Source organism: Melanerpes formicivorus, unplaced genomic scaffold, assembly GCF_026170545.1.
Source record: "Melanerpes formicivorus ecotype bairdi unplaced genomic scaffold, bMelFor1.0.p_v2 SCAF_5, whole genome shotgun sequence".
NCBI lineage: Eukaryota > Metazoa > Chordata > Aves > Piciformes > Picidae > Melanerpes > Melanerpes formicivorus.
Window position 1 is genome coordinate 26,299,390 of NW_027142357.1, and position 15,693 is coordinate 26,315,082.

General features: G+C 47.2%; 1 protein-coding gene across 1 annotated transcript; it reads right to left on the reverse strand.

The window, feature by feature from the left end:
* Positions 1–6,605: 6,605 nt before the first annotated feature.
* RPL37A (ribosomal protein L37a) lies at positions 6,606–10,988 on the reverse strand. Its single transcript, XM_068138911.1, has 4 exons — positions 10,882–10,988; positions 10,194–10,322; positions 8,540–8,622; positions 6,606–6,746 (listed from the first exon to the last, which is right to left on the reverse strand). The coding sequence occupies exons 1-4, from the start codon at positions 10,882–10,884 to the stop codon at positions 6,683–6,685; spliced, it is 279 nt and encodes a 92-aa protein (XP_067995012.1). The 5' UTR covers positions 10,885–10,988; the 3' UTR covers positions 6,606–6,682.
* Positions 10,989–15,693: the final 4,705 nt, after the last annotated feature.

Consider the following 15,693-nt stretch of genomic DNA (forward strand, 5'->3'; position numbering starts at 1 on the left):
AGAGGAGAGGAAATGGGTTAGGTTTTCCAGAAACACCCCAAGATCCACACTTCCAACTCAACAGGAGACCCAGGAGGCTGAGCAGAGCAGCGACACCAAACCATTGAACACAAAACAAGCACGTTTCCCAGCTCTGGTTAGAAAGATCCTTTCTTGCAGTGCTGCCATAGTTCATGTGCTCAGAGCAACAGTGTAGGGAAAGGAGAAGGGTTGGGACTTTTTGGGAAGAGAGGTGGCAAAAAAAAAAAGAAGAAAAAAAAAGAGCACAAACCCTGCACTGGGAAAGCCACACCAATGAGCTTGTTAACATTTGAAGAGACTGCTTGGCGTGATTCCTTGCACAGAACCTTGCCAAGAATTTGCAACAGGAAAGTATATTTAGCAATCTGAGGCATGCCAAAGCCTTGTCAAGAGAAGAAGGGGGGGGGGGGGGGGGGGGGGGAGAAAGAAAGGAAAAAAACACAACACATTTTGAGTATGTAGAATAGCAATTAGACATTTTCTAAGCAGCCATTTTCAAAATGCACCCAGGCATCTAATAAGGGCACCTGAGGCATGTCCACATCTTTGCCACACTCCCTGCCCTCAAAAGACATCCGCTAAGGATCGAATGCTTGGAGTAGCAATAGGTTCCTGGTGGCAACTTCCCACTTCCAGAGCACTGAGGCCAGTTTCAAGCAGGATCACACAGCCTCATGTCACTGTGTATCACTTTGTAGCATCCTTGAAGGAATTACTTCTCCAAGAAAAGCTGTGAACCACGCTGCACAGCCGGGAAGCAGAGATGTGTTGCCTTCCCACTTCTTTGGTGGGAGCTGGACTGCCAGCTCTGCAGTTACATTTTCCTAAGTGGAGCTACTGAACATCCAGGTGAGATGAGCAGCAGGTGGAAGCTAGGACAGTGTGTAAAATTAGATGGTGACTTGCAGCCTGTTAGTGGTGCTCACATCATACACCAACTCTGGCTGATTTCCTCATTGTCCAACACTCTGAGGTGCAAAAGCCAGCATCCTTTCTTCCCAGGGAGAGACTTTTAAAATGATCCCAGGACAGGGTACAGTTGTCCCAGGAATGTGATTCAGCTGTGCCACTCTCTCTTGTTTCTGAATTGCCATTTGAAATCTCCTTGGGATGCAACATGAAGGAGCTCAGAAAAGCAATATGCAGCCTTTGATTGTGCACTAAAATGAAGGCAGGCTGACCATACAGTAAGGCCAAGACATTTGCTGTTCATGGAAGTTAGAAATCACCCTGGGATATGCTCCTTAAAACATCGTGCCCATCACTTAACAACTGTCAGGTGATATTACAGTCAAATCCCTAAGACAGACACAAATCCAGAAGGGAGCACCTGCACACAGGCTGAGTTCACACTGCTTTTAATTCAGGACACACAGAAGGCACAACAACTGCCTGTGGCAGAGGATTCTTACCACCATGAGCCCTAAGCCACATCAATCTTCAATATGTGGCATAACACAAACAAATGGTGACCCCAAGGCTTAGTATCATGATCCCCTGAAGGCCAAACGGGCTGTCAGGGAGCAGGAGGGAGCAGGAAGCACAAATAAGGTGAAGCTAGGGCAATCCTTTTCTTTTGTAAACAGACAAATGCTTAACAGAGAAATCAGAATGAGGACAGAGCCCTGAGCTCTTTCACTTTTCGGTTTCTGAGTTCCTTTGCACTGCTAAAACACCTTTGGGCCCTTGAAGTATCACTTTGGTTACAGCTACCTTTGCCTTAGGATCCTGGGGGAAAAAAAAATAAAAAATGCTGTGAAACTGACAGATTGCTCTGAGAAAGAGGTCCCCTCCTCACTTGCTCTTCAAAAGCAGCCAAGATCAACCAACCTGCTCAGCAACACCTACAGAATATTCACTCAGATTTGAAGACTCCGTTTCTATCAAACCCTCCTCCACTTTCCATAGCTATAGCATTCCAGATGGGCTAGACACTGCTGTAAGCTCACATCCTCCAAGACAGGTGCCAGCACTTTGCTTCTACAGCATTTTAGACATCCCAGTACAAGTTCTTGACTAAGATAACAGCAAAAATACTGAAACCAGTAAGTAAAATTGTTAAGAATTCCTGTTTTCACCCTAAGTTTCAACCTAGGGGAAACAACACATTTTGAGGATTACCTGGGCTAAATCACAAGTGGTTGACACAAGAAATTCTCCTAGGATACCCTGTATTCAGGGGTTGGACAGAGCAAGGGCACATATTCAGCTCTGTTAGAGGTGACAAGTGACCACAAGCCCCCCAACTCCAACTTCCCTGTTCCTATTTTTACCTCCTGATCTCTTTTTTTTACTGACTCCTGCTTCAGTCTAAAAATCATCGTCACGGTCTGTTTTGGAGGGAAGCAGGAAACGCGGAGCTAGGAAGCTATAATGGGCGCAGAGGCAAGCAAAGCCTGGATGGGAAGGGACGCGCAGAGGATGGAGCCTAGCAGAGCAGCAGAGCGGCAGCGCCGCCCGCTGGCCACTCGCAGCATTGCCAGGTGACGGTGCCCTGACCACGGCATCCTGCCTCCTCCCACCTTCCACCCTTCTCTCCCTTTGGGGAAACGTGCGAGATTGGCAACCCTGAAGGTTCACCAGAACAAAACGCCTCTGCTCAGGAGCAGGACAGGATGCCACGGTGCTCTCTGGAGAGCACAAGCCCAGGAGCTCTGCAGGGATGCAAGTAAGACCACACAGCCCAGACCAAAAGATCATCTCACATCCTTACCTTCTATTCCTAGTTCCACCCGGTCCAACTTTCCACTCTCTGCTACTACTAATCCGAAAGGTAATCAATAATTTGTTAATCAGGAATAGAAGTCAGGAATACAAGTCACCTTAGATAAGATACCTGTGCAATCACCTGTTAATGAATGGCTACTCCATAGCAGCTAAGTGGGCTTTAATCAGAAACCTGCACTTTAATGACTAGCTCTGCCTTAATGCCAGGTAGGGGTTGGTCTCTTCTCCCAGGCAACCAGCACCAGAACAAGAGGACACAGTCTCAAGCTGCACCAGGGGAGCTTTAGGCTGGAAGTTAGGAAGAAGTTCTTCCCAGAAAGAGTGACTGGCCATTGGAATGTGCTGCCCAGGGAGGTGGTGGAGTCACCATCACTGGAGGTGTTTAGGAAGAGACTGGATGGGGTGCTTGTTGCCACGGTTTAGTTGATTGGATAGTGTTGGATGATAGGTTGGACTCAATGATCTCAAAGGTCTCTTCCAACCTGGTTAATTCTATTCTATTCTAATGAAGGAAGCACAGAAGTGTACAGTCATGTCTCAGCACCCTGAACTGGGAGGGGAAAGTGACACAGAAATGTGACCCAAGCACACTGAGTCCAGAAGAAAAGGCAACATATGGAACACCACTACCCTGCTTTCAGGGGCAGTAAGAGCTGGCAACACCCACCTCCACGCAGCAGCTGTCACAGCCAGCTGCCAGCCTTTGGGACAGCAGCTAAATCCTAATTTGCCAGGATCACACTCTCCAGCTTGCCACTTTCATCTGGTTTTAGTGGCGCAAAAACTTCAGGAAACGGGACATGATTAACCAAGGGACACCTGCAGGTGTTCCAAGGACTGAGCAGTACTTTTTTCTCTGAAGGATCGGTGAGCCATAGCAGTGACATTCCTGTGGCAAATGAGCCACATCCCCAGCCCCTGTATCACTGCAGTTCTCTGTGAAGGTTTGCTTGAGTAGGAACACCTCATGCAAGTGGTGCTTCTGCAGTTTAAATGAAAACAGGATTTCCTTCTCCCATCCTCAAAGCCCACCAGTACACAGGAAGATGGTCTGCTGTTTCCAAGCTGTCAGGCTTCTCCTGCTTCAAGTGGCTTCATGGTGTCTCATTGTAGAAATGTGGACCTCCAGAGCAATACAGCCTCTCAGCGTCCCTTCTGGAAGCAAAGCTGTATGGTCATATCACCAGAGGAACCTTCCCCCACCCCCAAAACCCCACCAAAACCAACATACCAAATGTTTTAGCAACAAAAGCTTTCACACAATGAAGCAGCAAGCAAAGCCATCAGTGCTCACTTGGATTCATCACAATTTCCCAACAGGACTCATATGAAGACACCTTTAGTGTGATGGAAGTTGTCTTTATTTTGCTGCAGTTTAAGGGTTGTCATTGCTCAGAAACCACCTCAAAAGCACTCTCCCAAGGCAATGCACTGATGTGTGCCATCTCCTGAACTCACTAACCTCCATGTAAAGCTGTCAACTGGAGTGGCTCCCTTCATCTGCTTCACCCATTTTTCCTGGCGGTCTAATTAGGACACAGCTGTTTCTGGACATCCAGTCTATACCAGCTCCCCAACTCTTCCTTCTCAGTTTCCCTAAAGGACTGCTGAGTTACCTGCAAAGCAGCTCCTGGAACACAGTACTTCATAAACCTACATATGAAGGTAAGCCAAAGTTAGGGTCATTGCCTCTTAAACTGACTGAGGCAGGTCAGCAGATGTTTTTCAGGCAGCAGAGATCTCACAGTAGCAAAAGCCATCCTCTTGCACCCTTCACCCCATCTTCAGTGGTAGGAGCAGCCAGCAAGAGAAAATCTGGCTCCTTAAGCTGTTCCAGCTATCTACACACCAGTATGCAATGCATCACCAGAGAAGAAATATCTTAACTGGAAGTTCAAGGCAGCTTGGAGAAAGCATTCCAGGAAGGCTGGTTAGCACCAACCAGGAGTAGCAAGGGCAGCACCCAGGACTAAGCTGGGAGGTCTGACAAATACCTAGAGAAAGCTGCTGTAGGCATGTCATGTAAGAAGAGCAGCAGCAAACATTTTCTTGAAAAATGAGCTAAGTTTCTTGAAATCAAAGATTTCTTTCATAACCCTGCCATAAGACACATGCAGAAGATTATGATGACGTTTACCTACGCAGACAAAAGAGCCTTTAGCTGTAAGGAGTCATCCACCGCCACCTCCACTTCAAGCCTGCTGCCCATCTCTCACCCTGCACTAGAGGCAGAACAAGGTGTGCCAACAGAGAAACACAGTGATGTCTCTCCCAGAAAGCAGATTGTCCCAAGGAATGAGCATCATCTCTGCTGGGGTAGGGCCTGAAGGACACACGTTAGTATGAATGACACTGGATAGCTGAACACATGATTTTAGTAAAGGAAATTTAGAGCACTGAACAAAAAACCCCCAAACAAACAAAACCTCAAACCCAAGACCACCACAGAGAAACAACAAAGTTTAGGAAACGAGTTCAGGGACACGGAAAACTTGTGAGACACACACCCCTTGTACCCTGGGAAAAGGCTCCTACTCAGGTCCAGTTCTGAGTCTTTCAAAGATGTCAAGCTCACCAATGGTATTGCCATAGCCCATCACCACCCAAATCCATTTAAAGCTGAAGCTGGAGCTACCTGCTTATTATTTTTCCTCCAGCAGCTGTCAGTTGTTTCCAAGACTCATGTTTTCTCACTTCTATGGTTAAGAGGTGCTAGTTACCCAGACAAAAACCAATGTGAAAACAACTTGGAACTCACCTTTTTAAAAACCACACCCAAACCCAAGTTTCAGCATCTTGACAGTCTGAAGGCTTTTCCCCTCCCAAGACTGAATGTCCCACAAGTTGGCTCAGCACAATTTGTTCTTGCAACTCAGTACAGATTAAGCAACATACAGACATGGGAGCCTGCTACCAGACCTAGGAGCAAGCCATACAGCACATTCAGGTGGACTAACCTCAAGGTCTGCTGGTAACAGGACACATTATTCAAGGCACAGACACGAAGGATGTATGAAGATGAGCCCATGAGCTGTATGTAAGCTTTCCTCAGGCTCACCTCAGCACAATCAAACCACAAAATACACAATTAACTACAAAGGAGAATGAAAAAAGAAAGCCACTTAACTACTGGACAGCACTACTAATAGGCTGAACATGAGCCAGCAGTGTGCCCAGGTGGCCAAGAACACCAATGGCATCCTGGCCTGTATCAGCAATGGTGTGGCCAGCAGGAGCAAGGAAGTCATTCTGACCCTGTACTCAGCACTGGTTAGACCACACCTGGAATACTGTGTCCAGTTCTGGGCCCCTCAGTTTAGGAAAGATGTTGAGTTGCTTGAATGTGTCCAGACAAAGGCAACAAGGCTGGTGAGGGGTCTGGAGCACAAGCCCTGTGAGAAGTGGCTGAGGGAGCTGGGGGTGTTTAGCCTGGAGGCAGCTCAGGAGAGACCTTATTGCTGTCTACAACTACCTGAAGGGAGGTTGTAGCCAGGTCAGGGTTGGTCTCTTCTCCCAGGCAACCAGCACCAGAACAAGAGGACACAGTCTCAAGATGCACCAGGGGAGGTTTAGGCTGGATGTTAGGAAGAAATTCTTCAGAGTGACTGGTCACTGGAATGTGTTGCCCAGGGAGGTGGTGGAGTCACCATCACTGGAGGTGTTTTTTAAAAGAGACTGGATGAGGCACTTAGTGCCATAATTTAGCTGATTAGATGGTGTTGGGTGATAACTTGTACTTGATGACCTCGAAGGTCTTCTCCAACCTGGTTAATTCTGTATTAGTATCTCCACAGTCATAACTATAAATACAGCACAGCAAGACAGAGCTTTTTGCAGAAAGAGAAACACGACTCCACTCCATTATCACCTTTTTATTGTTAAAAGGACAGGTCTTGACAGTGGGGGGAAAAAAAGTTTTGCAGCAGTGTGGCTTCTACTGATCTTTCAATTCCTTCAGTCTTCTAATGGCAGATTTGACTGTCACTGCAGAGGTGGTGCTGGAAGAAGAAGCAGAGACATTTCCATGAGGCAAGAGAGCAGCCCATGCCAGTTACTTTTTTGAGAAAGCACACATTTCCAATAGCTGTCGTCTGACTGCACCGTCAGCAGGGGGCCGATTCCTTTGGTTTTCATGACAAAGCGTGGGCCTGTCTGCAGCAGCACACCCAACTCCACAAGCTGCATCTCAACCCCAAGTACCCAGTCACGCACCCACCAGATGCGCGAGCGCGTGGGCTCAGGCTCCTAGCGACTGTGACGCGTGGGGCAGCAGCGTCTCCTACCAGAATTGCGGGGGAAGGAGAGTAAAGGGAGGGAGCAAGCGAGGGCACCGTCACAGTGATGACTGCAGGGATTCAGCGCTTTTAGAACAAAAGCAACACATGGAGGTGTTTTTTTATTGGGAGTAAACCTGCTTTCACCTATTGAATCTGCATCTATGAGCTGGAAAAGGCTAGGATAGCAACCACAAAAAACCCCCGCTGCTTAGGCTTAGAAAGGGCTAAGAGTCCCCTCACATTATGAAGATTTTTGTACAGTTAAAGCAGGAAAAAAATATTCCCCAGGTCACAGGCATATTTATTAAAAGCTGTCAAAGCTCTTCTTAGAATAGGTCAGAGGGACAACTGTCAGGTGTCATGCCTAGAGCTGATTCCATCCTGAGATGGCTGGATGAAACAGCCATTTTCTCTGTTCATTTTATTCCAACATGACCGAAAAACTGGCCCAAACATAACACCTTGTATAAACAACAACTCTAATTAGTATGATGTATAAAATGCAGGTGGTACAAAATCCACAGAGCTGCACGACAGCTACTGCAAAGAATAGCAATCAAATCCAGTTTGATCCATTTCAACTGAATTTTAACAATGCAGGCAAAACTTCCCCCCCACCATGTATCACTGACCTGAGACAGACCAACTTAATGATTAGTAGAGTAAAATAAATTAGAATAGAATACAGGCTGGGCAGTGACTGGCTGGAAAGCAGCCCGGAGGAGAGAGACTTGGGGGTGCTGGTGGACGAGAAGCTCAATGTGAGCTCTCAATGTGCACTTGCAGCCTGCAAAGCCAATCACATCCTGGGCTGCATCAAGAGAAGTGTGGCCATCAGGTCAAGGGAGGTGATTCTCTCCCTCTACTCAGCTCTGGTGAGACCCCACCTGGAGTACTTCCTCCAGTTCCGGAGCCCCTATAACAAGAGGGATGTGGAGGTGCTGGAGAGTGTCCAGAGAAGGGCCACAAGGATGATCAGAGGGCTGGAGCACCTCTCCTATGAGGACAGACTGAAGGAGTTGGGGCTGTTCAGGCTGGAGAAGAGAAGGCTCCGAGGTGACCTAATTGTGGCCTTCCAGTACCTGAAGGGGGCCTACAAGAAGGCTGGGGAGGGACTTCTCAGGATCTCAGGCAGTGATAGGACTAGGGGGAATGGAATGAAGCTGGAGAGATTCAGGCTGGATGTGAGGAGGAAGTTCTTCACCATGAGAGTAGTGAAGCCCTGGAATGGGTTGTCCAGTGAGGTGGTTGAGGCCCTCGTCCCTGGAGATGTTTAAGAGCAGGCTGGATGAGGCTCTGTCCAGCCTGATCTAGTGTGGGGTGTCCCTGCCCATGGCAGGGGGGTTGGAACTAGATGATCCTTGTGGTCCCTTCCAACCCTGACTAATACTATGATGACACTACGATAGAATAAAATAAATTAACCTAATAGATTAAAATAAATTAGAAAATTAAAATAAAAAGCCTCAACTATGTGAGAATAAACAGTGACAGAAGCCTCTTCATTCCCTTACTTGTAAGTCCAGGCACCACCAGCAACTGTCTTCATGCAGGATCCACAGTGCCAGATACCCACAGCCTTCCTCTTCATTTTGGTCTGTAACAGGAGGGGTAAAAAAAGGGAAAAAGAAGAGGAAAAAAGCATTCTCCATCAACTGAAAAAGTCAAACAAACTTCAGGCTAAAGATTCAGCATAGTTAATTCAGCCATAGCTGAATAGCTACATAGCTACAGCCATAGTTAATTCAGGCAAAGACTGGGGAATGTGTTTATTCAGATTCTTCACAGCCAGTTTTTCATTCAGATAGAAAGTGGGTCATTTCTAGGCACATCATCAAAAATTCAGCTCACTTGGAACAAGAAAAACTGTAAGGAGTTACATCCATCATAGTACGTGATATTCCCCCATGGATGGATGACCAGTGTAGCACTGATCTTACTGGTGCTCCCTGGACATCCCAAAATTGCTTTGAACTGCTTCTTCTTTGGAGGGCATCCTAAGAGCAAGTAATGAGCACTGACCCTACCACCTTGCAAAGGGGACAACGCGTTTGCCTAGACCCAAGTTGGATTTAAGTAGATCTGCAATGTGGTTATTAACATTCTCAGTGCACAAGATACTATGTATTAACAATTTGTTTGGCTTTTTTTTTCCTTAATTCCCAGCCACTGAAAGATACCTACTTGACAGGTACCAGCAACCATTAACTGGATACAGCACAAGCTCCCAGGCCTCTCTCTCACAAAATATATCTTTAAGTGGTGGAGTCACCATCCCTGAAAGTGTTCAAGAGGGGACTGGACATAGCATTTGGTGCCACGGTTTAGTGGTCATGAGGTCTTGGGTGACAAGTTGGACTTGATGATCCTTGAAGTCTTTTCCAACCTCACTGATTCTATGATCTATATGTGAATTGTGATCATGTACATGAGCAGGCAAGATTACTTATCAGAAATCCTTCCCTACCCAAAGTTATACATCTAACTGCAATCAAAAAGTGGGAAAAGCAAGTTTCCACCTCCTCCAGGTGTGTTGTAAAGCTACTGCAAGGAAAAAAAAAATTAAAATCCCAAGTCATGCCTTAATTATCAGGGCAACAAGTGTGCTTTAATTAGAATAGAATAAACCAGGCTGGAAGAGACCTTTGAGATCATCGAGTCCAACTTGATGGGGTGCTTGGTGCCATGGTTTAGTTGATTAGATGGTGCTGGGTGATGGGTTGTCCATTCCATTCCATTCCCATTCCATTCCACTAAACCATGGCACCAAGCACCCCACCATCCAGTCTCTTCCTAAACACCCCCAGTGATGGTGACTCCACCACCTCCCTGGGCAGCCCATTCCAATGGCCAATCACTCTTTTTGTCAAGTCTTTTTATTTGATACCTAAAATGTACAGTGTAGGAACATTCTTGCTGTTTTGGGTAATGAAATGTAATTTATGTTCGTTTTCACTACACTACCATTAAACATCCACATGAAATGCCCACTAAGTCTTTTTGTTTTGTAAGAGACTTTGGCAGTAGCCTAAAGCTCACAATAAACGAATCACTGTCTCAAAATGAGTTGAGTTCTCTTCAACAGAAAAATTTCTGAAGCATCAAACTGTGTTTCAATCATCAATAGTAAAGTCTTTTTTAAGGGCTAGGGAAGCAGGTCTATCTCACCTTGCCACAGAAGGAGCAGGTATACTTGGCATGCTGGCTAATTTCGATCTTCTTCACCATCTTCCTAAGGGATGCACCATAACGGGTACCATATTTACCCACAATCCCAACCTTCTTGGTACGCTTCGCCTGTTGGGAAACAAGAGAGAAGAAGCTTCAAATTTCCTGGCATCGCTGTCCCCTCAGCTGCTCCCCTCTCCTGACACCACAGCAGAGCACTCAGCAGCGCTGCTGTAGCTGACCGACGCCTCTCCCTGACATTGTACACAGAGTGTCAGCTATGAAACGGCAAGGCTCAGGTAGAGCGGGCCGCAGCCCGGCAGTCGAGCCCCAGCACGGACAGGTTCCTCCTCAAGGCCAGCCCGATCCCGCACGGGACCCTCCTTTTGCCGGCACAGCTACTAAGCACTGCCACCCGCTTACTGTCTGGTCTTGCAGCGTCTCACCCCCACCCCACCTCGACCTGCCATTCCTCGCTCTCGGACGACTGCCCAGAGGCCGTCCAGGCGGAAAACAGCTCGTCCAGCACCTTCGCCCCTGGGACAGGGCCCACAGGCTCTCCCGTTCCGTGCCGCGCCCGCAGCCGTCTCCGCACTGTCCTCCCCTCACTGCGTCGCCCCACAGCCCCGGTGCGGCGGCCTCAAGGCGGATGCCGGCGGATGCGCCACGGCGCCCCAGTCCCACTCACCATCTTCCTGCCCGGCGCCGGCGCTGAGAAAGGAAGTCCTGAGTGCGCAGGCGCAGGGTGAGGCGGCGCCGCCGGAAGCGACGACAGAGGCGACGGAGCGCGCAGCGGATGTGATGGCAGCGCGTGTGCCCGCGCGGCGCTGTGCGTCTGTGCCGTGGCGGGAGGAGCGTCATCCGCAGCCTGGAGCAGGCACCCCGGAACGCAGGGGCAGCGTGATGGCAGAAGATGTATCGCTTACCAAACAGCACCTATTGATATGGAGCCTGAGCGGTACCTCAACCCCGGCAGCGCCTACGGGAGCTCAAGAGTCCTGCCTTTCCACCCACGGAGAAGAAATGGAGCAGTTACACCCATTTACCTCGTTTTTAAAGAGAATAGTAGTAAGCAGATGCCACAGTTTAAAACCGGTCAGCAAACCATTAAAAGTGTATGTGTATATATAAGTATAAATAAAGGAGGATGAATTACCATCATTAAACATACGAGCCTTAAAAGGTTCAAAGAAAGGTCCAACTATGGCAGCTACATGATTTTGTGGGGGTCATCCCCCGATTGAGACAACCAGCCATAAACGCCTTCCTGTGCTACCAGAGAAGGGGACTAGTACCCAGATGGTGTCCCCAGATGCCCAGACACCTGAGCTGACTGTCACCAGCACTGGAGTGTGGGGCTGGCAGCCAGGAGGGCTCCCACTCCGCTCAGACCTGGTGTGGGCAAGTGAAACACGTCCCAACAGTGCTGAGCTGCAGTGCTCATAATGGGATTAACAATCCATTAACCTCCATTATGCAATGTAATCCGGTTAGCATGAGAAGGTTTAATGTGCAAAGCAGGTTGCGGCTCATTCCCTCCTTCCCGCCAGGCAGGAGCCAGGGCTGCCCAGCCCACCTGGAGAAACCATCCCTGGCTACTTTCTGCAGGTGCTTTTTCTCCTTTAACAGCCCCATATCCACCCCAGCTACCTTTATCCATGGCAGCCCCGCCCTTCATTTGCAGTCTATTTAATTAATAGGGAATTACAACTAGAGTGTACTCTGCCCGTATGTTAGCTGTTCCCTGGCTAAGGTCCATACTTTTAGAGATGCTCAGGAACACACACTGCTTTGAATACTCAAGATTTTTAATGCCCTCTTTTGTGCTATTCCTCAAGCATCTCTGCAAGCTCTCCCCTACAGCAAGTCCTCCCAGGAGCTGGTGGGCCAGAGCCTCGTTCCAGATGAGGGCTTAGCAGGGCTTTAGGCAAAGGTATTTTTACCTCCCTCTGTTGAGTCAAAGTCTTATTTGCTATATTCTAGGAACATATTGCCCTTTTCATATCCTCATCAGAATGGTGACTCACAGGACACATCTTTGATACCAATGTACTGAAATTTAAGAAAAAAATAAAAAACAAGAAAAAAGCCACAAAACAAAACCAACCCCACCCCACAAACCAACCAACCAACCAACAACACAGAAAAAGGAAGGAAGGAAATCGTTTCTTTGGCTGCTTTGTGACTATTTGGTAAATTAAAATACAATAAAATACAATAAAACTTGCCAGACAATACATCAGGGGCAGATCAGCTACTGCTATTTTCCACTCTGTATCTACAAAGTTCACTGTGACAGTACAGCACATGGTCATACCCTTCACCTATGACAGAGAACTCTGCCAGCAACTAAATCCAGCCTCCTCAGACAACAGCCATTGCCAGCACTGCCAAAATAAACATATGTTTACAAGTGACTAGAAGATGGATGGATGCAGCCAGACCAGCACAGCTCCAAAAGCCTGGCTTCAACAGTCCATCACCTTGAACTCTTTCCTGCATGCCTCAGGTTGGTCTGCTTCATGCTTTGCAGATGCATTTCAAATTGCCCCATGTTATTGCAAGAACACTCTGTGCTCCTCAGCTTGCCTGTGGGTCTCACTGCCAACCTGCACACTACCTTGCACAAATTCTCATCAGCAAGCCTTGGAGATCTGAGTCTGCTGGCAGCTTCCCAGCCACCTCCTCACCATATTAACGACAGACTAATGGCGTAATTCAGCTAAGGCCTGGACAGTCTTTCCAGTCCCTTGATGTAACAACTAAAAGCACTTTCCTGCAAGATTGTTCTCCCCTTGTACCTCTAGCAAGGATAAAGTGAACTTCAAGTGTACTTGAAGAGCCTCTGTATAACTGCAGCAAACCAGCTGAGAATTTATGGGTCCTAACAAGGAAAGAGAGCGCACCTTGCATTCCTCTGCAGGGCTGGGGTTTATCAATTTATGTATAAGATAAATTGAGTTTGAGAAACAGAATTCCCCAAGGGTAATTTCAGCAGATTTTAGAAAAATATTCTTTTCAGGTAGCTGCAGTTTTACAAGGAGGAAGATAATTACTCCTACAGGAGAAGACAATGAGTACACAAATAATGTCTGTTTCAGTTAGGCAGACAGCAACATTTCTCACCCCTTACTCAGAACAGTCCTCTCTGCAAGTAGAAAGATGACGTCTCCTAGGAACAGATTAAATGCTCCATGCTCAAGAAGACAGACATCAAAAAATGTTGAAAAGGCTGTATTTATCTCCTGTAAAATTGTTGGAGCAAGTAACTCTCTGACTCAAATCCAGAGATAAAAGCATTTCCTCCAGTTGGCCAGGCACACAACCCTCAGTCTTACTGCCCTTCACTTGTGCACACGCAGCAACACACCTTCTGCAGTCAGGAATGAAAAGCACAATTGCACACACAGCCTGCAGGGCATCTCCATGATGGCACTTGCTGGAAGTAGGATAATCGAACCCTTTGATGAAGGAAAAAATATCCCAGTTACTATCAGGTTGATCTTTGGGGACAAATCTTTTCCTTCTTCACTGTCAAAGAGGGGTCTTTTCCAGCGTCTGTGGTATCTACACACCACCAAACATAGCACGTTAGCTCCTGGCCTCCAGAAACTAAATGCAAGCCTTCAGCCTACTTTTCCCTCATTCTTCTCTACAGATTATGGTTGTAAAACTTAAATAACTGGTGCCTTTGTGAAATTGTATGTTTTCCTGAACTGCCTAGTCACATTTGCTTAACACCAGCTAACCTCCAAGTATCTTTTAGTACTAAGACCAGAAGCACGAAAGACATTAACCTATGACTACACTATATCACACTGGCAATAACACAGAAACAAATTAAAGACAACCATACAGAGATGCATGAGAGGACCAGTTGTGACAAACAGCCATTTGCCTTCACATCAAAACCACAGCAAAAGTAGCCTCCAGAGTTACTGCAGAGACATCACAACTGTGAAATGGAATCAAGCCATGTCCAAGGGACAGCAACTGCGTCACGATCTCCTGAAAGGAACCAAAAAGCAGGTTTCCTCAGGCAGCACCAAGGCTGGGAGTTAAGGTCTCCCAGTTCACAGGGCTGAAAGCATGATAAGAGGCTTCACAAATCAAAACCAGGCATTTTAATTACTGCATCAAGTAACAGTGCTACTTTTGGCATTCTCACTGTAACCTGCACAGAGCTGTAATGGGAACAGATAACATGTCCTAAGGCGCTAGCCTAAATGTGTTATGGAAGTAGCTGTTGATTCATCTAAAAGCAAAGTATCGTGGGAGTTTCCCTTTGGAAAGCTGAGGCTTTTAGAAAGTACAAAAGGAAGCGTCCCCAAAAAACCCTGTTTTTCAGCCAATAAATGTTGTGAGGTTTTGGGTTTGTTTTTTAATGCTAATATTTCCACTGCATCACTTATTTCTCAAGCTTAAGATCCAAATGGGAGATGCAATTCTAAATTGAAAAAAAAACTGCCCAAAACTCCCCTTGAGAGCTAGGACTTAAAACAGCTTTTAAATGGCTCGGTCCAGAAGCGGTTTCGTACAAAACAAGGGCAGGAGCCAGCACGTGACCCCCTTTCTTCACTCATCTGTGGAAATCAGTTTCAAGTTTTGAAGAAAGCACACTCACGCCTCCTTCCTGAGCAAAGGCGCTTCATCCTTTGCAGTCAGCACAAGCTTCGCTCTCCACTGACCCAGGCAGCACGTGCCATGGCGCAGGTCCTAAGCTTTTAGCAGCTGAGGCCGGAGATCGGTGTGCTCAGGCAGACCATGCGCACACCTCCTGGCAGGCAGTTATACTGCTTTGTTTCAAGGTACTGACTGCTCTGCAGAGACAAAAACTCCGGGGCTCTCCTTCACAAAACATCAAGGTCTGTCTGGATCTTTTCTCCCCACTGTCAAGCTGAATTCCAGAGACACGGTTTGTGAGTGACCCGAGTAAAAGCCAAAATTTGCCAATGAATCATAAATACAGACTAAAATTCTTGGAGATTGACCTGGTTGTTAAAAGCCCTCTTCCGTTGCTAAGAAGTTAGTTTTCACAACAGTTCTGCCTTGTGGACAGAAGCCATTATCTGCTTGTTAAACAAAGCAACCAGGAAAGCTGACATGCTGAAACAAAGCACCATGCTACTTGCCTATTGCGATTTGATCATTGGCTGTGGTAGGTTTGAAGTTCCTCCCTCCCCCCGGCCAAGGACCAGGGGGAGCTACTAGCTTCTCCCTCCCTGCCTTCCCCTCACCCCTCTGTACAAAAGGGACAAGAGAAAGGAGCAGAGAAGTTAGACTTAGCCAAGGCCAGCCAAAAGCACATTACCTCTCCCAAGTGAAGCAAAACCAGCCACAGAGATCAGAAGAGAAGAGAGAGAGGGAAGAGTTGTTATGGTACAGCTCCTCTTATTCTAGAAACCAGGACTGCAAAATGTGCAGGCTGCCAGATGTGTGCTGCTCACCTGTCACACTGTCAGACTACCTTCTCTTCCTTTGGGATAAAATGCACTAGAGA